This window comes from Hylobates moloch, unplaced genomic scaffold (assembly GCF_009828535.3).
Source record: "Hylobates moloch isolate HMO894 unplaced genomic scaffold, HMol_V3 SCAFFOLD_13, whole genome shotgun sequence".
NCBI classification, from domain to species: Eukaryota; Metazoa; Chordata; class Mammalia; order Primates; family Hylobatidae; genus Hylobates; species Hylobates moloch.
The window spans coordinates 32,532,705-32,559,539 of NW_026652288.1; the positions used below are offsets into that span (position 1 = coordinate 32,532,705).

General features: G+C 38.9%; 1 protein-coding gene across 3 annotated transcripts in view; it reads left to right on the forward strand.

Moving 5' to 3' along the window:
* The window catches only part of TTC27 (tetratricopeptide repeat domain 27), a 201,509-nt gene that overhangs the window by 164,763 nt on the left and 9,911 nt on the right, over positions 1-26,835 (forward strand). For all 3 annotated transcript variants that reach the window (XM_032172645.2, XM_058426737.1, XM_032172646.2), the window contains one exon: positions 3,035-3,200. In XM_032172645.2, coding sequence (XP_032028536.1) covers positions 3,035-3,200 — 166 coding nt within the window. The remainder of the gene's footprint in view (positions 1-3,034; positions 3,201-26,835) is intronic.

Consider the following 26,835-nt stretch of genomic DNA (forward strand, 5'->3'; position numbering starts at 1 on the left):
ATGAAATGCTGCCTCTGCTCTTGGATGACATAAATAAAGTACTATCTGTTCTACCATTCTCTTCAGAAGATAATATTATATTCCTGATTACAACTGATAGTGCTAAAACTCTCTGGAGACCTTTTTGGTTTAAAGCAACAGGCTCAGAAGTCCCTGTCATACTTGTAGAATGATCTCAGTGAGTTTTTCTGGCAACTCGGATAAGTCTGTATGTAGTGAAGCTCTTGATACCTTGTCTTCCAGCCCAATCATGTAGGAATTCTGCTTTCTCTCTTAGGGGTTCTTGCATATTGTTTCTCGACTTTCTTACCTCTTGCAGTTCCACAAATAGGTTTTTGTGCAAAGGTGGAGTTGTAAGGTCTGAGATAAATCATTTCTTTATTCTTTCCTGTTTACTCTTTTCTTTCTTTGCTAAGGCTCCAGACAAAGCTAATGGGATTGTTACTTCTGAGGTAATTAATGCTTCTCTCAGAAGATCCTATTCATGCCTTAAAACGGCCCATTAAACTTTCTTTTATCCTTTTGTGGTCACAAGATTCTTCACTAGCGTGCTCTCTTTGCTGTTTCATCTGGTTCCCCTCGATATCATGTTCCTATCAGTCCCACGTAAAAATGTCTATCTTCGGATGTGATTTTAATGGTGCAATATCTCTACTATAGAGGGGTTTTGATAAGTGAATCCTGAAATGAAGCACCTTACAAAGAAGCTGTATTTACCAAAAAGGAAAAAAGGATTCATGGAACAATTTTGAGGCTAGGAAATTATGATTAGGGGGATCATAAGGGGGGACATATAGGAAAAAGGATAATCCTCATGGTGTGGATTTTTACTTGTTGAGTTTACCCCCAACCCCTGTGGATGGGAGAGCTGGGGAGTCTTGGTCCAACACTGTTGGAGGCAGTTGCTATTAGATGGAGGTGGTGATGTGGTAGAGTAGAGAAAGGAAAAAAGGAAAAAAATACTCCATGAATAATTTATGACTGAAATTGAAGACATGTTTCCTTTCTTTTTGAGTTTCCTTGTGTTTTTGCAAGGAGGAATCCCTTAGATAGTTCTCTTAGAGTCAATAGATGGTAAACGCTCATAACCTTTGTATATCTAAAAATGTTTCATTTTACGTTTACTCTTGAATGTGGTAAGTTTAGCTGATGATAAAATTTTCACTGACAGTTATTTTCACTCAGCACTTTAAAAGTAATATTCTGTTGTCTTCTGTCATCTTACTGCTGAATCAATAAATATCTGTCATCACTTCTTTGTAGATTTTAGGAATATCTTTCCTAAATTTCACACAATATTTCTAGATGTTCATTTATCTTTACTTACAATGCTCAGTATGTGAAATATACTTTTGATCATAGAATTTATGATCGAAAATTTTTTTGAAATTTGTTCATTTCTGGAAAATTCTCTGCTTTTATCTTTTGATATAAAGAATCCTGCCATGCTCTGCATTTGTTTACTGTAGAATCTCTATGAGATGTATGTTTGAGTCTTACCTCTCATTCTTTCCTCTGTCTCTTTCCAGCTTTTATTTTATAATTCGAATTCTGTGTGACCTCCTTACTGTTATCTTGCAATGCATCAGTTTCTCCTTGACTATGTGCATTCTAGTTTTTGTTAGCTATTGAAGGTTTTGTTTTTGTTTTTTGTTTTTTGAGACAGTCTCGCTCTGTTGCCCAGGCTGGAGTGTGGTGGCACGATCTCAGCTCACTGCAACCTCCGCCCCCCAGGTTCAAGCGACTCTCCTGCCTCAGCCTCCTAAGTAGCTGGGACTACAGGCATGTGCCACTATGTCCAGCTAATTTTTGTATTTTTAGTAGAGACAGGGTTTCATCATGTTGGTCAGGATGGTCTTGATCTTCTGACCTTGTGATCCACCCTCCTTGGCATCCCAAAGTGCTGGGATTACAGTTGTGAGCCACTGTGCCCGGCCTGTTGTTGTTTTGTTGCCTCTTTCAATACTGAAATTTCCAGTTAGTTTTTATTCACCTCTCCTTGTTCTTATTTCATTACTCCCTGTTTTTGTTTCTCAATTTTCTGTTCCTTTTCAATGTAAATTATTTCTTTGTCTCTGTCAGTATTCTAAACAAATTTATTTAAAGACTTGATAAATTGTTACTTAAACAATTAAGAAAAACTTTTTTTCACTCCTCCCTCTCCCCCTTAAAATCAACTTTTTTTTTTTAACATGGAGTCTTGCTCTGTTGCCCAGGCTGGAGTGCAGGGGTGTGATCTTGGCTCACTGCAACCATGGCTTCCCAGGTTCAAGTGATTCTTGTGCCTCAGCCTCCTGAGTAGCTGGGATTACAGGTACGTGCCACCATGCCCAGCTGCTTTTTTTGTTTGTTTGTTTTTGTATTTTTTATTAAAGATGGGGTTACCCTCTGTTGGCCAGGCTGGTATCGAACTCCTGACCTCAGGTGATCCACCCACCTCAGCCACTCAAAAAGTGCTGGGATTACAGATGTGAGCTACCGTGCCTGGCCACCTTAAAATTTTATCTTTAGTAAATTTATGTCCTGTTGATTAGTTTTGTTGACTGAAGGTTTTTTTCTCACAGGGTGTAGAATTTTGGTTTGCAGCATTTTGGTTGCAGATTCATGAGGAGTGTGTTGTTTTGTTTTGACCTCCTTGCCTCTGGTCCCTCCACTACTGTCTGCACCTTTTGTCTTACAGGTTTGCAATTGTACTTGCTTGGCCACTCTGACTCCAGATTTGGAACTTGAGTGTGCCTTCTTCTGAGGTGATACTGGGATTGATACCTAGTTTTAAAATAATGTCCTTGTTACCAGTAAATAGATTAGGAAAGGAGTATCTCTGTATATATGCTATATATACCATAGGGTCTGTCACTGAATTTTGTAGGGAAGTTTGAGTTGGTTTTGTGTTGTTTGGGTCTCTCATTCTGTTTGTTTATATGAACGAATAAGGACTGACAGTCCACATTAGCATTTTATACATTTAGCTATGCTTTATTCTAATAAAAAAAAGAGTTCATTATTGCTCCCTTTAAAATTTGACCTTCAATAGAGTAAAAGCTTTTAGAACTTTACAAGAAGCTCTCAAGTGTAACTATGAACACTGGCAGATTTGGGAAAACTACATCCTCACCAGCACTGACGTTGGGGAATTTTCAGAAGCCATTAAAGCTTATCACCGGCTCTTGGACTTACGTGACAAATACAAAGATGTTCAGGTAGGACATTCATATTCCGTTATTTCAGTTTGTGTTTGATACTAATCCTTGATCACATGGTATAAATTATTTCCTTGAATATGCACAGGAAAATTTTGTTTAACACATGTAATATATGAAAAGGGTATTTTTTTCTAGTCAAATATTCTTCATGATATATAGAATTCTGCTATTCTAATGTCAAATTTGTTTGTACAGTCATAAACTGAATATTACTGTGACTCAGTTATGAAAATCTGATATGTGGGTTACATATATAGTCACTTTGCAGAAGCTAAATAAAACACTGTGTTACTTAGTACTTTGGGTATCTCAGTGTATTCTCTGACTTGTGGTAGCTGGAATAAATCCTATACTCATTTGTTCATTCATTTAACAAGCATTTACTGCATACCTTCAGATGGTATGAACAATATAGAGAGGATGGCTAACATTTTCTTTGCAATGTTTCATGAGATGGTGTTCTATTTGGTGGAATAAAGTTATCCCTCCAGAAAGTATGGGAGATTCAAAGCTGTTGTGTCATCTGAAAGATTAAATAAAAGAGACCTTTTTGGTTTAATTGTAGTTGAAGACAATATGCTGTCTTCAGTGTAAAGTGATACTCTGAGATCATGCCACTGCACTCCAGCCTGGGTGACAGAGCAAAACTCTGTCTCTAAATAAATAAATAAATAAATAAACAAAACTGAATGGAATTATAGCCAAGTGAATGGAGAGACAGCAGAGTTTTACATCCCTAGAAAGGGTAGGGGCTCTAGTGAATCTGTTTGCACAGTCCCCTGACAGTCAATAGTTGTCCTGTTAACACTGCTGAAATTTTCCATTGAGATAGTTCTTCCTTTTCTACACTTAGTGCCGTAGCAAAGGGCACTGATGAGACTCTGAACAGATCTCAGAATATTGTGACCACTGAAGATAGTGCATATCTCTTGTTCACTGCAATTGTGATTTTTAAGATCTTTCTTTACTAGGAAAGATTTCTGAAACCTGTTCCTAAAATCTCAAGGAGAATGTAAATTATTTATATTGGTAGTATATTCCATCTTACAGTTGAAAGAAATTCTGTTGTTTTCTTTCATATTAAAAAAATGTACATGAAACATTCAAATCCAGCACTCCTCATTTAGACGTTGCTGCTGGCTCAATTCCAGCATTCTTTAGAATCACACACTGTCAGAGCAAAAAGGGACCTTGGAAGTCCTCTAGGGCCAGGCTGAATAAGTTTACACACCAAGTCAGAAAGCAGTGTGAAGCTCCCCTCCTTCCTGATAAGCTAAACAGGGGACTTCTTCAAGCTGTCATTCTGCTTTTCCATCCTCTTGGTATTGCTGCTGATAACTTGTCTGTGTCATCTCTTTCTTAATTGTCTTAGAATTGGCTTCCTTAGTTAGTCTGATCCTGTTAATCTTCTGTCCTGTGCTTCCATTTTCTAACGAATCTGCTTGTCTTTCTGTTGTGAGTGGGATCTCCCCTCTAAACCTATACTTTAACCCCAGTAATCTCCTTCATATCTGCGAAGGATTAGTAACAACTGGCTCATCAGGTTGGCTTTTTGGATCTTGAGAAAATCCCGGTCATCCTTTCATGCTTGGCACCAGTAGGAGTTGTTTTATATAAGGTACCCAAATACTGTCTCCTCCAATAAGAGACAGACTTATTATATGTATGCATGAAAGGAAGTGGCTTTTCTATTTGCTCTTTTATTCTCCTTCGCTTCCCAAGGCACATAGAGCAGGTCAAAGTGGTCTGTGGTAAAATAACAATAATTAATATTTACTGAGGGCTTGCTGTGTGTCTGAAACTATCCTAAGCACTTCACTTGTATTAGCTCATTTAGTTCTCACCACAGCTTTGGGGGATAGGATTATACTGTCATAAGCTATGTCTAACTCTGGATGGATGGATGGACCTCCCCACCCGCTTGTTTTAAGGAAATTAAAAATATCAGACAAAATAACTGTTCAAAGATTGTTTGGAAAAGCTGTTACTTGTACATCATAGAGTTATAAAGTCGTCAAGATAATGCTGATTTTAGTTAACTTAGATGAATTAAGTATGGCAAATCTTGCTAACTCGTGTATTCTAAAAGAAAGGCAAGACAAAGCGAAGCAGAAGCAGTTACAATAGCTGAAAATGTATTGAAGAATTTTACTTAAATTTCTCTTTTCTTACCACCCCTACCACCCCCAGATTAGGAGTCTCCTTCTCTCTCAGGATGAAAAAACATTCTTTCTAATGTTTAGATGATAATTCTGTATTTGAGTATCTGTAAATATGTAGGGAGAGAGGTGATATTTAGAATAATCTGTTGGTAGTAACAGTGGCATTATAGATACCAAAGGATATAATTTTGGTAAAAATAACCTGAGTATGTAGATAGTTGATTCTGATAAAACTTTCAGTTGTGATTTGCCCTGTTGGATGCCAGATCAAAATCATTGGAATTTTAAGAACATTTGCTTAGAAATCTTTCAGCCGGCTGGGCGCAGTGGCTTCTACCTGTAATCCCAGCATTTTGGGAGGCCAAGGCTGGAAAATTACTTGAGCCCAGGGGTTTGAGACCAGCCTGCACAACATTGTGAAACCCTTTCTCTACAAAAAAAAAAAAAAAAAAAAATTCAGCTGGGCTTGGTAATATGTACCTGTAGCTACTCGGGAGGCTGAGGTGGGAGGATCCCTTGAGGCTGGAGAGGTTGAAGTTGCAGTGAGCCATGATCACACCACTGTACTCCAGCCTGGGTGACAGAGCAAGACCCTGTCTCCAAAAAAAAAAAGAGAAGTCTTTCAGGAGCCTTCCCTAAGAAAGAATAAAAGGACCCAAAATGCATAGAGATGCATTTGAGCATTTTTCAGAAAAGGAAAAAGAAATCTAAAAAAATATATAGCTATATTTTCCTAGTATGAATTCAGATAACGTGATTTAACTTTTATCTTAAATAGATTTTTTCAAACATATTTTAGTGGTCATAGTCTTAGCTTCTTACTCCTGTAATCATGGGGAATTTTCAATATAGCAAAATTGTGTTCTGATTCCAATTTAACATGTTCTAATCCTGTACCCATTTTTCTCTACTTTGTGGATGTGGATTATTGCCATTAAGTTTTTGTGTGTGTGTGTGTGTGTGTGTGTGTGTATAAATTCATGCTTGTTTTAATACAGACATAGGGTAAATTAGCCTCAAATTTTTCTGTTTTTTTCCTCACTATTTGTAATTGAAGAATGAGTGGATATACTACCTTTATCATTTTCTTTCTTTTTTATCCATTTTATAATTTTATTAATAATATTTTAATTGGCAAACTCTAATTGTATACATTTATGGAGTACCATGTGATGTTTTCATATGTGTATACAATGTGGAATGATTAGATCAGGCTAATTAACATACCTATCACCTTGTTTACCTTTTTATGGTGACATATTTGACATTTTACTCAGGTATTTTGAAATATACATTATCGTTGACTGTAGTCACTATGCTCTGCAGAAGATCTCAAACTTAATCCTCTGTCTGAAACTTTGTATCCTCTCCCCAACAATTCCCCATTTCCTCCCCACCACACCTCCACCCCACCCTGACACTAGTGACCATCATTCCTTTCTGTATAGTTTGTTATTAGTATTATAGATATGCTACTGATGTTTGTATGTTGATTTTGTATCTGAATTTATTTCATCAGTTCTAATAGTTTTTACATGGACTCTTCAGGGTTTTCACTAAGATCTTATTGTCAGCAAATAGAGACAGTTTTGCTTGGTCCTTACCTATTAGAATATCTCTTATTTCTTTTTTCTTGCCTAATTGCTCTGTCTAGGACTTCCAGTACTGTGTTGAAAAAAACCTTTGTCCTAATTTTGACTAATGTATAGTTTGGTAAAACCCAGGAATGCTTTTCTATAATAGCACTTATTTGTATTTATTTCTAGATTATACATATTTTTATTCATCTATCATAAAACTGATTTTCATGTTCCTACATAATTAGTTCCTGTTCAGTTTTCCAGTTTTTGACTATTATAAATAATGTCATGAATATCCTTGCAGACAAATCCTCATATGTAGCCATACTTCTTTCCCCAAGGTAAATTCTGATGTTGATTTGTTGGGATATTTTTCCTTTTCTTCCTTTTTTCTCTTTCTGGATACCTTGGGCAACTTTTGGGAAAATAATTTAAGTGTTGCATTATTGACATTCATTTGCTGTTTACATGTGGAAGAGGAAGGAAGGGGGATTAACATATATTGAGTGCTTACTATGTTTCTGCCACTTAACACAGATTATCTTTTATTGGGCATACAGTATGTGAGCTGGATACTAAATACTCCTCATTTTATAGTTGATTAATATGAAACCCAGAGAGCTTATATAATTTGAGCAGTCATTTGGCTAGTAGGAACCGAAGACAGAAATCACAGGTAAGCATGTCTTATTTTTTTCTTTGTCACTCCTCGAAGTCTGTGGGGGAAGATTTATGTCAAAAGCACATTTTCTCGTCGTATTAATGTGCTTGTGAACTATATCTAACAAAGGTTTTTAAAAATTCAGACATAATGTGCAGATAATAAGCCAGGCATGGTGGCATGTGCCTACAGCCCGAGCTACTTGTGAGGCTGCAGCAGGAGGATTGCTTAAGCCCAGGAGTTTGAGGTTTCAGTGAGCTATGATCGTGCCACCACACTCCAGCCTGGGCAACAGAGCGAAACCCCATCTCCAAAAAATATGAAATAAAATAACAAAATAAAAAAATAATTTGTAGATAATTTTAACTACTATGTATTCTTATGTAATCACCACCCCAAACAGTTACGGAACATTTTCATTACTACAGAAAGTTCTCTTACATGCATTTCCAGTCAGTTGAAACACCACCTCTTTCCCCCATGAGGCAACTGCTTTCTGATTTCCATGTCCACAGTTCAGTTTTGCTTTTTCTTGAATACCATATAGATAGAATCATACCGTATGTATTCTTGCATAGTGAGGTGGTCCTTTGTGTGTATTTTTATTTGATGCTTTCTTTGGGGACAGGAGAAGATGGTGTTGATGTGCAGTGGGGCAAGTTGCCAATGAAATTGAAGTCCTGGGACACTTGCTGGCTTTGCATTACCTGAAAGTAAAGAGAAGAGGAGAGAATGGATATATGTTATACAAATTATAGCTTTGGAAAATAGGTATTCTTCCCATTTAACTGTTGAGGTACCTGAGGCTTAGCAAAGTGAATTAATAAGGTTGATTTCTTATAGCTAGCGAGCAGTAAAGCTAAGGCTTGACATCTGGCATATTTAACCTAAAGCCCTTTCCACAGTCTAAGAACTGTTTTTTGTTTTGTTTTGTTTTTTGGGTTTTTTCTGAGGGACTGAAAAAGACAATGCTAAAATGCCTATCTCTCTCTGATAACTGAGGTTTGGGGAAGCCAAGGGTCAGGGTTATCAGACCAGGAAACAGAACAAGTACTTAGAGAGCTCCAAGTGGAGCAGGGAGCTAGCCAAGCTGGGGAGGTGGGAAATTGCTTCATTCTTGGCCTGGAGCCCTCCTGGTAGTTTTTGTAAGGGGTTAAGGCAGTCCTATTCCTTCCTGCTTTGAGGACCTCCAGGATTCAAAGGGCCAGTGCCTTGCACTTTAGGCCAAGACTTTGATGAGACTAGCCCAAGGAAGTCAAGGTTAGTGTTGGGAAACGAATAGTTAATACATTTCTCTTTGTGGAGATTCTTCTACATTTATGTTGGAGTTGCCACTCCTCTATGTGAGAGGCCTTCAACTCTCTTCACAGGCCAGTGTTAGTTTCCCAGTCATTCTCTGCTTGCTGCATTCCCTAAGTGTGGTTCCTGATGGAGGTGAGAAATAGAGTTGGGACAGAGAATGGAGCATAAGTTCTACTATTACCTAAATGAAACCGAGATGTGGGTAAGGGATTTAAAGGCCATTACATGAACTCAGTGGCATGGTATTGGTTTGAGTGGGATATGAGGGCTATAGAGCTGTTTATACTGATTAAAATGAAATCTGTCACATACAAAGTATCCTCAATAAGATTATTAGCAGATTTCTCATCATAAACTTTGGAGGCCAGAAGGCAGTGGACTGATATATTCAAAGTGCTAAAAGAAAAAAACTGTCAATCAAGAATCCTTTATCTGGCAAAACTGCCTTTCAAAAGTGAGGGAGAAATTAAGGCATTCCCAGATAAACAAAAGGTAAGGAAGTTCATTACCACTAGAACTGCCCTACAAGAAATGCCCAAGGGGGTCCTGCAGGGTGAAAAGAAAGGACACTAGACAATAACTCAAAGCTGGATAAAGAAATAAAAATCTCAATAAAGATAAATATAAGAACAATTATAAAAGCTAATATTATTGTAACAATGTTTGTTGTTGTTGTTGTTTGAGATGGATCTCGCTCCGTCGCCCAGGCTGGAATGCAATGGCGCAATCTCGGCTCACTGCAACCTCTGCCTCCTGGGTTCAAGTGATTCTCCTGCCTCAGCCTCCTGAGTAGCTGGGATTACAGGTGCCTGCCACCACGCCTGGCTAATTTTTATATTTTTAGTAGAAACGGGGTTTCACCACGTTGGCCAGGCTGGTCTTGAGCTCCTGACCTCAGATGATCCATCCACCTCAGCCTCCCAAAGTGCTGGGATTACAGGTGCCTGCCACCACGCCTGGCTAATTTTTATATTTTTAGTAGAAACGGGGTTTCACCATGTTGGCCAGGCTGGTCTTGAGCTCCTGACCTCAGATGATCCATCCACCTCGGCCTCCCAAAGTGCTGGGATTACAGGTGTGAGCCACCATACCCGGCCTGTTACAATTTTTTTTTAACTGTACTCTTTGTTTTCCACATGATTTAAGAGACTAATACATTAAAAAAAACAGTTATTAGTCTAAAAGCTAGTAGTATTGTAACTTTGGTTTGTAGCTCCATATTTTGCTTTCTATGTAACTTAAGAGACTAATGCATTAAATATATTAGTGTATGTTTTGGGGCACACCATTTATAAAGATGTAATTTTGTGACATCAACAACCAAAAGGGGTGAGTATGGCTCTGTTAGAGAAGCAGAGATTTTGTATGTTAATGAATTTTATAATAGACATATATAAAACATTCTACCCAATAACAGTGTACATATTCTTCCCAAATGCACATGGGACATTATCTAGGAGAGAGAATATGATAGATCGCCAATTAAGTCTCAGTAGATTCAAAAAGGTAGATGTCGTAGAAAGTATCTTCTCTGACTATCCCAGGATGAAATTACAAATCAATAACAGAAGTAAAACTAGAAAATTCACAAAATTATGGAAAATAAACAACACACTCTTAATCAATGGATCACAAGAGAAATTAGAAAATATTTAGAGATGAATGAAAATGAAAATACAGCATACCAAAACTTTTAGGACACAGTGAAAGCATTGCTAAGGAAGAAATTTGTAACTGTAAATGCTTACTTTAAAACACAAGAAATATTTCAAGTCAATAAGTTAACTTTACAACTTAAAAAGCAAACTAAACCCAAGGCTAGCAGAAGGAAGAAAGTAAGAATAAAGATTAGAATAGAGATAAATGAAATAGAGAGTAGAAAAATAATAAAGAAAAATCAATGAAACTAAAAATTAGGTCTTTGAAAAGATTAATAAAATAGACAAACCTTTAGATAGACGGACTAAGAAAAAAAAGAGAAGATTCAGATTACTGAAATCAGAAATGAAAATGTGGACATTACTACTGATTCTACAGAAATAAAAAGATTATAAGAGAATATTGTGAACAAGTATATGTCAACAAAGTAGATAACCTAGATGAAATAGACAAATTCCTAGAAACTCAAAACCTACCAAGACTAAATCATAAAGAAATAAGAAATCTGAATAGATGTATAACTAGTAAGGAGATAGAATCAGGAATCAAAAATCTCCCAACAAAGAAAATCCCTGGACCTGATGGATTCACTGGTAAATTGTATCAAACATTTAAAGAAGTCACAACAATCTTTCTCAAACTTTTCCAAAAAATTGAAAGGGAAGGAACACCTCTCGGCTCATGCTATGAGGCCAGCATTACCCTGATACCAAAGCCAGACAAAGACACTACAAGAAAAAAAAAACACAGACCAAAATCTCTTATGAACATTGATACAAAAACCCTTAACAAAATACTAGCAAATTGATTCACTAGCATATTAAAAGGATTATACACCATGACCAAGTGGGCTCTATTCCTGGAATTTGAGGATGGTTCAACAAATGAAATAGATCAATGTAATATACTACATTAACAGAATGAGGGGGAAAAAAATCTCACCTGATTATCTCAATTGATGTTGAAAAAGCATTTGAGAAACTTCAGCACACATTCCTGATTTAAAAAACACTCAACAAGCTAGGAATAGAAGGAAGCAGCCTCGACATAATAAAAGCCAGATATGAAAAACCCACAGCAAACATCATACTTAATGGTGAAAGACTGAAAGAGTGTTTTCTTTTTTATTTATTTATTTATTTATTTATTTTTGAGACAAAGTCTTGCTCTGTCGCCTAGGCTGGAGTGCAGTGGCACAATCTCCGCTCACTGCAACCTCCACCTCCCAGGCTCAAGCGATTCTCCTGTGTCAGCCTCCCAAGTAGCTGGGACTATGGGCACATGCCACTATGCCCAGCTAATTTTTGTATTATCATTATTATTATTTTTATTATTATTTTTTTATTTTTAGTAGAGATGGGGTTTCACCATGTTGGCCAGGCTGGTCTTGAACTCCTGACCTTAGGTGATCCGCCCACCTCGACCTTCCAAAGTGCTGGGATTATAGGCGTGAGCCACCTCTCCCAGTCTGAAAGCTTCTTTTCTAAGATTGGAAACAATGCAAGGATGCTTGCTTTCACTTCTGTTCATCACAGCACTGGAAGTTCAAGGCAGAGCAATTATACAAGAAAAAGAAGTGAAAGACATCCAAATTGGTAAGAAATAAAATTATCTCTTTGCAGATGATGTGATCTTGTATGTAGAAAATGCTAAAGATTCCACGAAAAAGCTCTTAGAACTAATAAATTAATTCAGCATAGTAGCAGGATGCAAAGTCAGCACACAAAAATCAGCTGCATTTCTGTACACTGACAGTGAACAGTCCCAAAAGGAAATTATGAAAACAATCCCATTTATAATAGCATAAAAAATACTTTGGAATTAAGTTAACTAAGGAAGTAAAAATCTTGGACCACAAAAACTGGAAAACATGATGAAAGAGATTAAAGAAGATATAAATAAATGGAAACACATCTCATGTTGATGGATTGAAAGACTTAACATTGTTAAGTTGTCAATACTACCCAAAGTGATGTCTGAATTTCAGTGCAGAGACTGCACTGAAAAAATAAAGAGGAGACTCAAATTACTGAAATCAGAAATGAAAATGGGGACATTACTACTGATTCTACAGAAATAAAAAGATTATAAGAGAATATTGTGAACAAGTATATGCCAACAAAGTGGATAACCTAGATGAAATAGACAAATTCCTAGAAACTCAAAACCTACCAAGACTAAATCATGAAGAAATAGGAAATCTGAATGGATTGGTTTTTCTCAGAAATAGAAAAACCTATCCTAAAATTCAAATGGAATCTCAAGAGACCCTGGATGGCCCAAACAACTTTTAAAAAGAACAACAAAGCTAGAGGACTCATGCTTCCTGATTTCAAAACTTACCACAAAACTGTAGTAGTCAAAACAGCGTGGTACTGGCATAAAGACAGACATGTAGACCAATAGAATTGAACTAAGAGCCCAGAAATGTATGTATATGGTCAAATGATTTTTTTTTCTTATTTTAAGAGACAGTGTCTCGGCTGGGCACGGTGGCTCATGCCTGTAATCCCAGCACTTTGGGAGGATGAAGTGGGCAGATCACCTGAGGTCAGGACTTGGAGACCAGCCTGGCCAACATGGTGAAACCCCATCTCTACAAAAAAAATACAAAAATTAACTGGGCATGGTGGTGCACTGCACCCCTGTAGTCCCAGCTACTGGGGAGACTGAGGCAGGAGAATTGCTTGAACCTGGGAGGCAGAGATTGCAGTGAGCCGAGATTGTGCCACTGCATTCCATCCTGGGAGACAGAGTGAGACTCTGTCTCAAAAAAAAAAAAAAGAGACAGTGTCTCACACTGTCGAAGAGGCTGGAGTGCAGTGGCATGATCACAGCTTACTGCCACTGCAGCTTTGAACTCCTGGGCTCAAGCAGCCCTCCTGCCTCACCTTCCTAAGTAACTAGGACCACAGGAGCATGCCACCACATCTAACTAAAAATTTTTTTTTCCTGTGGAGACAACGTTTTGCTATGTTGCCAAGGTTGGTCTCCATCCCCTGGGCTCAAGCAGCCTGCCCACCTCTGCCTCCCAAAGTGCTGGAATTACAGGCATGAGCTTCTGCGCCTGACTCAAATGATTTTTGACAAGGGTGCCAAGAGCATTCAATGGGGAAATTTCAACAAATTGTCCTGGGAAAACTGCATATCCACATGCAAAAGAATAAAGTTGGACCCTTACCTAACACTGTATACACATGCTAACTCAAAATGAATCAAATACTTAAATTTAAGAGCTACAACTATAAAACTCTTAAACATAGGGCAAGAACTTTATAATGGTAGATTTGGCAATGATTTCTTGGATATGACACCAAAAGCACAGGCAATAAAAAGAAAAAACAGACAAATTGGACTTTGTGAAAATTTAAAAATTTTATGCACCAAAAACAGTATCAATGGAGTAAAAAGACAACTCACAGAATAGAAGAAAATATTTGCAAGTAATATATCTGATAAGGGAATAATATCCAGAATATATAGAGGACTCCTAAAATTCAATGACAACAAAACCCCCCAAACAGCACAATTAAAAAATGTGCGAAGGAGTTGAATAGACATTTCTCCAGAGAAGATAAACAAATGAACAGTAAGCACATGAAAAGATGCTCAGCACCACTAATCATCAAGGAAATGCAAATCAAATGAGATACCACCTTACACCCACTAGGATGGCTACTAGCAAAAAATTAAAAAAAAAAAAAAATAGAAAATAGGCCAGGTGCAGTGGCTCACACCTGTAATCCCAGCACTTTGGGAGGCTGAGGCGGGCAGATCATGACGTCAGGAGATTGAGACCATCCTGGCTAACACGGTGAAACCCCGTCTCTACTAAAAATACAGAAAATTAGTGGTGGCAGGCGCCTGTAGTCCCAGCTATTTGGGAGGCTGAGGCAGAAGAATGGAGTGGACCCAGGAGGTGGAGCTTGCAGTGAGCCAAGATGGCGCCACTGCACTCCAGCCTGGGCAACAGAGCACCACTCCATCTCAAAAAAAAAAGAGAAAAGAAAAGAAAATGGCTGAACATGGTGGCTCACGCCTGTAATCCCAGCACTTTGGGAGGCTGAGGCGGGCAGATCACGAGGTCAGGAGATTGAGACCATCCTGGCTAACACAGTGAAACCCTGTCTCTACTAAAAATACAAAAAAATTAGCCAGGCATGGTGGTGTGCACCTGTGGTCCCAGCTACTGGGGAGGCTGAGGCAGGAGAATGCGTGAACCCGGGAGGCGGAGCTTGCAGTGAGCCAAGATTGCGCCGCTGCACTCCAGCCTGGGCGACAGAGCAAGACTCCATCTCAAAAAATAATAATAATAATAAATGTTGACAAGGACATGGAGAAATTGGAATCCTTGTGCGCTGTTGGTGGGAATGTGAAACAGTACAGCTGCTGTGGAAAACAGTATGGTAGTTCCTTTAAAAATCGAAAATGGAATTACCATATGGTCCAGCACTTTTACTTCTGGGTATATACCCCAAACAATTTAAAGCAGGATCTCAAAGAGAAATGTGTATACTTACATTCATAGCAGCGTTATTCACAATAGCTAAAACGTGGAAGCAACCCAAATTTCCATCTGTGGATGAATGGATACACAAAATGTGGTATGTACATACAGTGGAATATTAGTCTTAAAAAGGAAGGAAATTGTGACATATGCTACAAAATGGATGAACCTGGAGGAGGTGTATGTTAAGTGAAGTAAACCAGTCACAAAAAGACAAATACTGTGTGATTCCACTTATATGAACTACTTAGAGTAGTCAAAATCATAGACACAGAAAGTAGAATGGTCGTTGGGGCTGAAGAGAGGAGGAATGAAGAGTTATGGTTTAATGGGGTAGAGTTTCAGTTTTACAAGGTGAAAATAGTTCTGGAGATGGATGCTGGTGATGGTTGTACAACATTAAGAATGTATTTGATACTGATGAATTGTACATTTAAAAATGGTTAAGATTCTAAATTGTATGTTATGTGTATTTACTAAAATGAGAAAGAGTAGAGGAAAAAAATCTCTGTAAGCATCCAGGTCTAAAAAGTTTATCAGATTAGTTTATGATACACCAAACAAACTCCAGATAGACTAAATCTATGTTAAATATTTTTTAATCTCATAGAAAAGTTAGGAATAGGGAATAGAAGTAGATGCTGATAAAAGTTCTTGAACTCTGAAGCAGTAAAAGAAAGCTGGAAGGAATTTTTATGATCACATTTAAAAAATATGTGACAAGATATTTGTAACAAGAAAGATAAAAAGCTAATTATATCCTTATTATATAAAGAGTTAACATCTGCTGCAGGAATGAAATGGAACAGAATAGAGAATTCAGAAACAGATTCAAGTAGGAATGAGAATTTAGTACGTAATAATGATGGCATTTTAAATCTGTGGGATAAAAATAGGATATTTACTATGTATTGAAATAGCTGGCCAAACATTTAGGACCAAAAGCTTGAAACCAAAATAAATTCAGTTAAATAAAATATTTAAATTGGAATTTCTTGAGAAGCAGGATGTGTTGTAGGGAAGAGCACGTACTCTGGAGTTAGGCAGCCCATTTCTGCCAGTGACTGGCTGCGTCGCCTTGGGCAAGTTACTTAACCACTTTGTGCCTCAATTTCATGAAATGGGGATGATAACGATGCCTGCCTAGTAGGATTCTTGTGAGGATTAACTGAGGTAATAGACTATTAAGAGGAGTAAATGAGTTAATATATGTAAAGGGCTGGGAACAGTACCTGGCAGATACATACAAGTGCTGTTTTTTGTTTTTGTTTTTTCTGAGACGGAGTCTCGCCCTGTCACCCAGGCTGGAGTGCAATGGCGTGATCTCAGCTCACTGCAACCTCCGCCTCCCAGGTTCAAGTGATTCTCCTGCCTCAGCCTCTTGAATAGCTGGGATTACAGGCGTGCCACCATGCCTGGCTAATTTTTTGTATTTTTAGTAGAGATGGGGTTTCACCATGTTGGCCAGGCTGGTCTCAAACTCCTGGCCCCATGATCCGCCCGCCTTGGCCTCCCAAAGTGCTGGGATTAGAGGCATGAGCCACTGTGCCTGATCCTTTGTTTTTATTTTATTTTTATTATTATTTTTTTGAGATGGAGTCTCGCTCTGTTGCCCAGGCTGTAGTGCAGTGGCACAATCTCGGCTCACTGCAACCTTCGCCACCTGGGTTCAAGCAATTCTCCTGCCTCAGCCTCCCAAGTAGCTAGGATTACAGACATGTGCCACTATGCCCAGCTAATTTTTGTATTTTTTTTTAGTAGAGATGGGGTTTCACTGTGTTGGCCAGAATGATCTCAAACTCCTGACCTCAAGTGATCCACCTGCCTCGGCCTCCCAAAGTGCTGGGATTACAGGCGTGAGCCACTGTGCCTGGTCACAAGTGCTGTTTAAATGTAGCTGCTGTCATCATCATTGTCATCATTGAAAATGTGACACCATAAAAGCACTAAAAGAAAGTATGGCAAATATTTTTGTTGGCTTGGTGATGAAGAAAACATTTTTTATCATGACAAAAAGCCTTACTTAAGGAAAAGATCAAGAGATTTGATATTTAAAACTTACGCACATGCAAAAATAAAGACTTCTGGCCAGTGAGTGGGGTACTGTAGGTCACCAGCCATAGTAAGGGTAGGCTGTGACAGTGACATTCATATGTTTCTTGCTTTCTGAACTAAAACCAGAAAATGATTTCCAGAAGCCAGGAGAGTGCCCTTGGAGGAGTTTTTCTCAGTGTTTTAACTGTCTTAGTCTTTCTGCTTAAAAATGCAATGTTGGTTTTCTAGGGCTACAATAACAAATTACCACAAACTTGCTGCCTTAAAACAACAGAAGTTTGTTCTCCCCACTGAGTTCTAGAGACCAGAAGTCAAGTTTGAAATCAAGGTGTTGACTTGTCCATGTTCCTCTGCAGATGCTAGGGAAGAGTCTTTCTGCACCTCTTCCAGCTTCTTGTGGCTCCTGGCGTTCCTCGGCTGTGGCAGCCTAACTCCAATCACTGCCTCCATTTTCACCTCCTCTCTTCTGTGTGTTCCCTTCTTCTGAGGAAGAAGTCATTGGAATTAGGCCAGCCCTAGTCCAGAATGACACCTCATCTTAACTAGTTACATTGCAAAGACCCTATTTCAGGTCAGACTCTGAGGTTCTGGGTGCACATGAATTTTGGGGGAATGTTATTCAGCCCCACCACAGCTTTTGTGCTCTATTTCAGGAAGAAAACAGTTGTAGCAGTAGCATTGAGAATAGCGGTGTTCGTGAAGAGGGGAGTAGATCCAATACCTCACTGGGAGCTGTTGGTGGTAGCAGAGGTGACAGGCACAGAGGTACACCAAGGGAAGACCAGAAAGACCTCAACCACTCCTGTGAAAGTCTTGCCTTTAGTGAACACCACCAGTGATTTGAACATCTGGAAGTGACAAAACAGCTGATGAGACTAGGAAGGGAGTTGATGGAAAACTAATAAAACTTTTCAAAAGAGACAAAAACTTAGTCATGTACAATATTGGGAGATAAGACTGGAATCCCAGGTCATGTGGGACAAATTAGGATTTGTGAGAAGTTTCTGTTATTAGTCTTCAGCAGATTATGACATTCCCTGACATACCCTGAAAGAATTTGTGTATATGGATATATGCATATTCTAGAAAGAGGATGGAAAACTCTCATTAGATCCGCAAGGGTGTCCAGAACCCCAAGGAAAAAAGAAAAACAGAGATTAAAAAATTATCTTTGGAGTAGACTGTTGGATTTAGTTTTTAGATGAAAAGGCAAGTGGGCCTTTCCTTATAAACATCATGGATTAAAATTTACCTTTATAACTTGTTACAGTACAAAGGGGAAAATATCACTAAATGCATTTATTTAGTGCCCTAGTTTTTAAAAGTTACCAATGTTTTAAACTGTGTATAAATAATTTTTAAAACTTACTTTTCCACTATTATCACCCCCATTTCTCTGGTGCTCTTTTTGTAGTCAATCCCTCAAGACAGGCATCTCTCCACATTATTTCTGCTTCCTCTCCTCATCCTCTTTGGAACTTACGCCATTGCAGTTTTATCTCCCCTAGTCCACTTAGAGTGCTGTTGTCAAGTTCCGGCTTGCCATATCCAGTGGACGGTTGCTGATCCTCAGGTTTCCAGCAATATTAAACACCATTGCTGTCTCCTTTCTTCTCCGTTGGCTTCCAGAATTCCACACTTCTTATCACACCAGCTGCTGCATCCTAATCTTCTTTGCAGACTCATCCTCATCTTCCCTTCTCTGTGAGAACAACCCCAAGTTCAGTCCTCACATTATTTTTCTTCCCCACATATATTGCTACCCAAGAGGGCTCATCTGTTCCCTTGGTTTTCTTCTCACCTTCCTGAGAATACATATTATAAAAACAAGTTACAAGAGTTTCTGCCCATGACCCTTTAACTCTTTTTCACATAGGCTGTTCAATTTGTTTATTTTATCATGGTTGTACTTTTGGATGTCTTAATTTTTTCCCTGTTGGCTCGTATTTCCCTGGGGTATTGTCTGTTCAACTGGTAATATATACTTGATGGGAGGGGCTAAAGCCCAGGACCTAACTTGTGACCTTCCTGGTGAGGCTGGGCCATAGGGGGAGCTCACCCATTGGATACACTTTGCCACTGCCACCTCCCACCACCACCAAGTGGCCTGGCTCCTCAGGAAACCTCCCTTACCTTCACTAGACATTGCTCTTTTCCAATGCCCATCTTCCTGAGTAGTTATCTAACCTCAGTGAGTGGAGGGCAAAGTAGAAGGGCCTGGCCAGGCTGCCCAAGCCCTTGCTGTCAGCTCTCCACCCTAGCCAAGTCTTCTGCCTTGATGTGCACATATGGTCCCTGCCTTGCACTGGGCTGGCACTGCTGTTTCAGCCTCTCCATGCTGATGGTAAATGTCATGGATAGTAGGATGTGGAAGAAAAAGGGATAGATAAACACTTTTCTCAGCACATCTGTGAACCTTGGCACCTAGCGCTTTTCCACCTGAGCTATGTTCTCCACCATATTAGGATCCAACCCACTTCTGTCTCCCCAGGGTTTCTCACATGTTTACTGTACTTTTTCAGATCATTAACTTTCTCTTTTTTCAAGCAAGGTTGATATTGTGCAAGGTTAGGATTCAGAAGGAGTTGGCAACTTGTGTTCATTTATAATGAAGATTAACAATAAAACTTCACATTGGGGAAAAATGAGTTCAGTACAAAATAAGAAAAAAACATAGGCCGGGCACGGTGGCTCATGCCTGTAATCCCAGCACTTTGGGAGGCTAAGATTGGTGGATCACCTGAGGTCAGGAATGACCAGCCTGGCCAACATGGCGAAAACCCATCTCTACTAAAAATATGAAGAATTAGCCCAGCGTGGTGGTGTGCATCTGTAGTCTCAGCTACTCTGGAGGCTGAGGCATGAGAATTGCTTGAACTCTGGCAGTGGAGGTTGCAGTAAGCCGAGATTATGCCACTGCACTCCAGCCCGGGCAACAGAGCGAGACTCCATCTCAATTAAAAAAAAAAAAAAAGAAAAAAAATGTAAATTTCTTAGAAAGGAAATGTATTTAGTCCACAAACATTTGGAAATGTTTAAGGAAATGGAAAAGTTTAACTTCACTAATAATGAAAGAAACATAGTTCAGAATAATAGCTGCATATATCTTTTGTAGAATAAAATATCAAAGATTAAAAAATATTTATATACCCAGTGCTGGTAATATGCAATTAAATGACGTTTTCATACACAGTACTATTCTTTGGCACCTAATTTGATTAAGCCCTTTTAGAGATGGGCATTGGAAAAGAGCAATGTCTAGTGACATTTATCTCGAGTCTTAAAATATTTATTCTCTTAACTCCGTAATTCCATTCCTGGAATTCTAACCTAAGGAAAGGTTCAGTATGAAAAAAGTCTTTAGGCACAAAGATATGCACTAAAGTGTTTTATTTATACTACTACTGATAACAGTGGCAGCACTTGGAAACAGCCTAGTGATCTAAGCATGGGGGAATTGCTAAATAGATTATGGTATATCAACCCAGTGGAATATCTTGAATCTGTCAAAATACTATACTTAAAGGATATGTGGAAAACATGAAAAAAATTCTATAGCATAATGTTACAGTGAAAAAGGAAGATAAAACAGTTTACGTAATATTATATTATAAAACTTACACATAATAAAATGATTAGAAAGAAATTTACTGTTAGTAATGTTTGTGATTGGCCGATGGACCCAATAAGCATCATGTTACAGTGAAAAAGGAGATAAAACAGTTTACGTAGTATTATAATATAAAACTTACACATAATAAAAAGATTAGAAAGAAATTTATTCTAATGTTAGTAGTGTTTGTGATTGGCCAATGAACCCAATAAGAATTTTCTTTTTAAAATTTTGTATTAGCTCTGACATGGGGGAAATTCTAATTAAAAAAAAATTACAAAAACAAAACCCATTCTGGTTCTGGTTGATTCGAGATTCAGCAAAGAAATGGCAATGAAATGATAAAAGTTACTAGCATACATATTTCATAAAAGCGAAACCTTTCCAATGTAAAAGAACTTAATAGAAAGGAAGAAAGAGGAGAGGGGGACTGTGCTTTGTAAATTAATGTAGCAAATGCTTGGTAACAGGATCCAGGACTCAGACTGAATTCAGATTCAAGCCTGAAGCCTGCTTTCCCTAGGTATGACCTGGGAGAGGTTCTTCAGCTCCTCTGTGCTCCAGTTTGTTCATCTGCACAATGCACATAAAAATAGCATCGCCCTCATAGGGTTGTTGGGTGGGTTGCATGTGCTCATAGAGCATGTGGCACAAAGGAAGGGCTATATATGTTGTTGTTTTCATCTCCTCATCCTTATCTAAGCTCAGGAGTCACATCTCACTGGTGATCAGAATCCAGCTTCATGACTCACTTGCTGTGTAACCATGAGAAAGTTTGTTTTACCTCTTTAAGCCTCAATTTTTTTTATTTGTAAAGTAGGGGTAATAAAGTACCTGCTTCCTAGGGTTATTGTGAGAACTTAATGAAATCAGGTAGCTTGGCACACAGCAAGTACTCACAGCAGAAGTAGTAGGGAGGTATCAAGGGCTGACACCATGGTGGTGAATTCTGTTTGAGTTCTGTTTTGAACCATAAGGAAACATGGAAGTGAGCTAACGGGTAGGGCAGTACAGTGAGTAAGCCAGCAATGTGGGTGTTACTGTCCACTTCCAACAGAGTAAGGTAGTTGAGGATCAATGATAATCGTAATAGTTTATATGTTTATATTGCTTCACACTTTTCAAACCTCTTACCTGTATATTGGCCCCTTTAATGGAACAGTTCTGTAATGTAGTGGACAGAAAGCCTGTGGTCATTACTGCTATTTACCAGGCTCCTACTCCCTTCCCCATGTTCATGACCTACTTCAGCAACTATGTATCCTCCTCTCCACTCTAGATCTAGCTGATCTTGATACTTGGTGTTTAGGTAGATAATATCTCCAGTACTTTGGACATAACAGAGGCCTTAGTCTTTATTTCAGTGACAACCCATCCCTGTGGCTATATCTTTGGTCCTGTTTCCCCAAGAGTCATTCCACCTCTAAAATCTTAAACTTCAATTTTCTACTCTTGAGCCACTAATATTACATATGTAGTAATTTATAGTTCTGACTTGTTGCTGATAGATTAATTACTCATAACAATTTACATGTAACAGTGGATAAAAACGTTCACCTATTTAAATTGTTTTTCACTTTTGCTGAGGCAAAGGGGTATAGTGCTGGTAAATTTGTAGACTGCCCAAGAGAAAACTGTACTCATGGGTGATTCATTTAATCAAAGAAATACTATCATAACACTCTTTACTCCTTTTAACCTCAAATATCTATTTTCTAAAGAAAGGCTATATATATGTTACATTAAAAGTTACTGCTTTTGCAGTCAGTGTGGATAACCAGAATTTGAATTTTCTGACTTAGTGGGAATAAAAATGATAATATTAGCCAGTAAGTTATACAATTACTGTAATGGTTTTTAAAAATAATTGTTATCAGAGGCCAAGGCGGGCAGATCACGAGGTCAGGAGATTGAGACCATCCTGGCTAACATGGTGAAACCCCATCTCTACTAAAAATACAGAAAAAATTAACCGGGTGTGGTGGCACACGCCTGTAGTCCCAGCTACTCAGGAGGCTGAGGCAGGAGAATCGCTTGATCTGAGAGGCGGAGGTTGCAGTGAGCCGAGATCACGCCACTGCACTCCAGCCTGACCAACAGCAAGACTTTGTCTCAAAAAAAAAAAATTGATACCACTCTAGAACCACTTCTTAAGATTGAATATTAGCTTCATTTATTAATGTGATTAAATAACACTTCATATTTTTACTTTATGAGGTTTTCTTAAGTACAGGGAATAATTTTAAATTAATTTTTATTGAAATATAGTGTGCATACAGAAAAGTATACAAATCATAAGTAAACATAAAAATTTTTTTTTTCGTGAAGAGAAAACACCTGTGTAACCAGAGCACTACCAGCACTCCCCTAACTCCCCAAACCCTCCCTTCCTTCTTTTAGTCACCACCACCCCCAAATACCCTCAAGGTAATCACCACTATGGGACATTAAAGGCAAGTCTAATAAATGAATATTCATGTGTGTCATCATTTTTTTCTTCTTCTTTGCCAATCTTTGAATGTATTTGTGTCTGCTTTTTCTCTGTTTTTAAATGTATATTAAAATAACAGTTATGTAGTTGTACAAGCCAAATAATAGTAAAAGGCTCATTACCCTTTACTATAGTATACCAATTTCCTTCTTTACCCCTCCTTACTCTTCCAAATCCTTCTCCAAAAAAGGAGAAACCCTTTAGCGTCTCTTCTGCTACTTGCACATTTCCATATTTCATATTAATAGTTGTTATATTCCTGCTATTTTTTAATTAAACAAAATGAGGCATTATTTGTTGACTTCTTATAGTAAATGAGAACTGTCATACCTGCACTTCCACTACTTCTCTTTCTCATCATCTTAATATATTTACATTAACAATTTTGGTTAAACAAATACACTAAATGCCTATGCAAAGGATATTGAAAATTAGTATTATAGGGTACTATGATTATGGGGGGTTTCTCTTCATTTTTTGTGATGTTAATAATCATCTTGGTTTTTATGTTTTTTCTTTCTTTTTAAGCCTCTTGTCTGAAATCATGATCTCTCCTGCCTTGCTTGTTCTGGCTTTGGTTCTGGATTATGGTCACTCACCCTTATGATTGCCAAATCCAGTGGAATCTTCCATTCCTGATCCTTTCTGGATCTACTTTCCTTGTAACTTTCTCCTTGCTTGGTTTCCATGACGTCACTTTCTTACCTTTCTGGCTACTCCTTTTTAGTTCGATGAGTGAGTTCTCTACTTGCCCTCTTTTTTTTTTTTTTTTTTTGGAGACAGAGTTTTGCTCTTGTTATCCCGGCTGGCGTGCAGTGGCACAATCTTGTCTCACTGCAACCTCCACCTCCTGGGTTCAAGTGATTCTCCTGCCTCAGCCTCCCGAGTAGCTGGGATTACAGGTACCCACCACCACACCCTGCTAATTTTTTTGTATTTTTAGTAGAGACAGGGTTTCACCATGTTGGCTAGGGTGGTCTTGAACTCCTGACCTCAGGTGATCTGCCCACCTCTACCTCCCAAAGTGGTGGGATTACAGGCGTGAGCCACTACGCCCAGCCTACTTGCCCTTTTCTTAAATGTTGTGTTCTTTAAGATTCTATCCTCAGCCTTATTCTTGCCCAACACAGTCTCTTTAGGCAATATCTGCCATGACCCTCAATGACTCTTGTTATCTATTCCTCCAATGTGGAACTCTTTTCTAAGCTCCAGGCCCAGCTATTTCACTGGCCATTGAACATGCAGATGGGGAGCATGAAACAAATTGGTTATTGCCTCCCTCCTCTCTCTTCTGGTGGTATCTGCATATGAACTGGGCAGGGGCATTCAGTATCTGCCCTATCTACAGTTCCATCCCCTGTCTACCCCCCACAACAGACAGATGCTTCACCTCCCTGCCCTTCTGCAGTTCCCTTCGTGCCCCTGCAAACACACACACATACACAGAGGAGGCACACACGCACTTGATCAACTTTTTCCTTCCTTAATGCCAGCACTACAGCTCTTCATTTTTATTGGCAAGAACACCAAAAGCTTTCTCTCCCCACATCGTCTCCCCAGTAGGCTAAAGTGAAGGGATAGGATGTTGAGCCAACTGTGGGATTCCAGAAGAAGCAAAGTATCACTCATTAGTGTGTTTCATTTGTACATGTTAGTAACTATTTTAATAGACCATCTTTTTCAAAACATGTTAATACCTGACATGCTTATAGAATGATCACTTGAAACAAGCAGTACACATTCAGACTATTTCTTCTGCATTGTTACTTTCAGATTTAAAACACCAGTGGGATTGTAATATGAATTTCATTACTTTCAGAGTCAAAAGTACACATGTGGGATTGTAATGTGAATTTACAGACAGAGATGATGTACCTTGTCCAAACAAGAAAAAAAAAGCACAACTGAATTTTCTGTCTTCTTTTATCACTGTATATAATTAGGACCATGAGTCTGAGTTCACATTCCTAAAAGTATCCATGTTCCAGAGGAGTCCCCACTCCTCAGCCACATCTCATGCATGGATCAGAATGTTCTAGGAGGAGACAGCAAGATCTCACACTGGTTGCATTTCTCTCAGCTACGCTTTCTGAAAGAGGTGTATTCATTCAGTCTTTCAGGCACAATTATTTATTGAGTCAGTGCAATTGCAATATGCCAGGCACTATATTAAACACTGGTGATACAAAATGATAAAATGCCATCCTCTGCCTGCAGTTCACAGTAAAAATAAAGATGTTGGCAGCTGTCCCTTGGAGACTTGTTTCTCGAAGTGTGCCCTACAGACCGTCAACATCAGCATCACCTGGGAACTTGTTGGAAATGCAGAATCTTGGTCCAAGATGGATCAGCATTTTTATCCAGGATTCTGCATTTCTAATAAGCTCTGATGCCAGTGCTGTCGGTCCATGGACTGCACTGACTAGCACGGTGTTATAGTACTTTCCTCAAGCTGGTTCTTTTGCTGTCCCACCATCAAAGGAGTGGAAGATTGAGGTTGTGTTTTCTGTGCCTTCAGATACACAGCCTAATGTAGATACGACAGATGTACCTTTTTATAGTATAACCTGCTGCAGATTGCAATTTAATCCATCTGTCAGCATTCAAAGCATCTGGGATAGAACGTGTAAAGGCTGACTGATGATAATAAGATAGCCAAGAAGTTAGGCGGGCTCAGTGGCTCATGCCTGTAATCCCAGCACTCTGGGAGGCCAAGGAGGGCGGGTCACGAGGTCAGGAGTTCAAGACCAGCCTGGCCAACATAGTGAAACCCCATCTCTACTAAAAATACAAAAATTAGTCAGGCATGGTGGCGCTCACCTGTAGTCCCAGCTACTTGGGAGGCTGAGGCAGGAGAATCACTTAAGCCCGGGAGGTGGAAGTTGTGGTGAGCTGAGATCACACCACTGCACTCCAGCCTGGGCAACAGAGTAAGACTCCGTCTCAAAAAAAAAAAAAAAATGGTGAGCCAACCTGAGGTAGTTGGAAAGAGAAGAGATACTTCCTAGATACTTCGCATGCCTAATGCAAATGCATTAGCAGTTTATCATTTAGTAATTAGGAGGGGCCAGGACCTCTTTAAGCAGAGTTGGAAGGTTATTATAGCAGCCGAGATTGAAGTTAATGAGGCCTGAACTAAGGTAGGAGAAGCTGTATTTAGGATTGTTTTCAATGTTGTCCTAAATAGGACATTAGGAATGTTGAAAACATTGGGAAGGTTGAAAATCAAATCAAATCAACATTAGGAATGTTGAAAATCAAATTAGTAGTTGTGGCAGAAGTGGGAGAGAATCTAGGTTGATGCTCAGGTTATTGGCTTTGGGAACTGTGTGGATAGGCTCACCTAGAGATTACAGGAAGAAGAGCGATTTGAGATCCATGTTTCACTTTGGATAGATGGAGAGGGATGTCGGTGTAACCTGTCTGGTAGGTATTGAGGTGCACAGTCCTGGAACTCCAGAGGGGAATCTGGCTGGAGCTGCATAGACACTAGTGCAGCCAACTCAGCCATATATATGAAGCTATAGGTGTGGATCCAATCATTCAGAGAGAATGTTCCAGGTGAGAAGAGCCAAGCACCGAACATGGGGCCCTTTGAATGA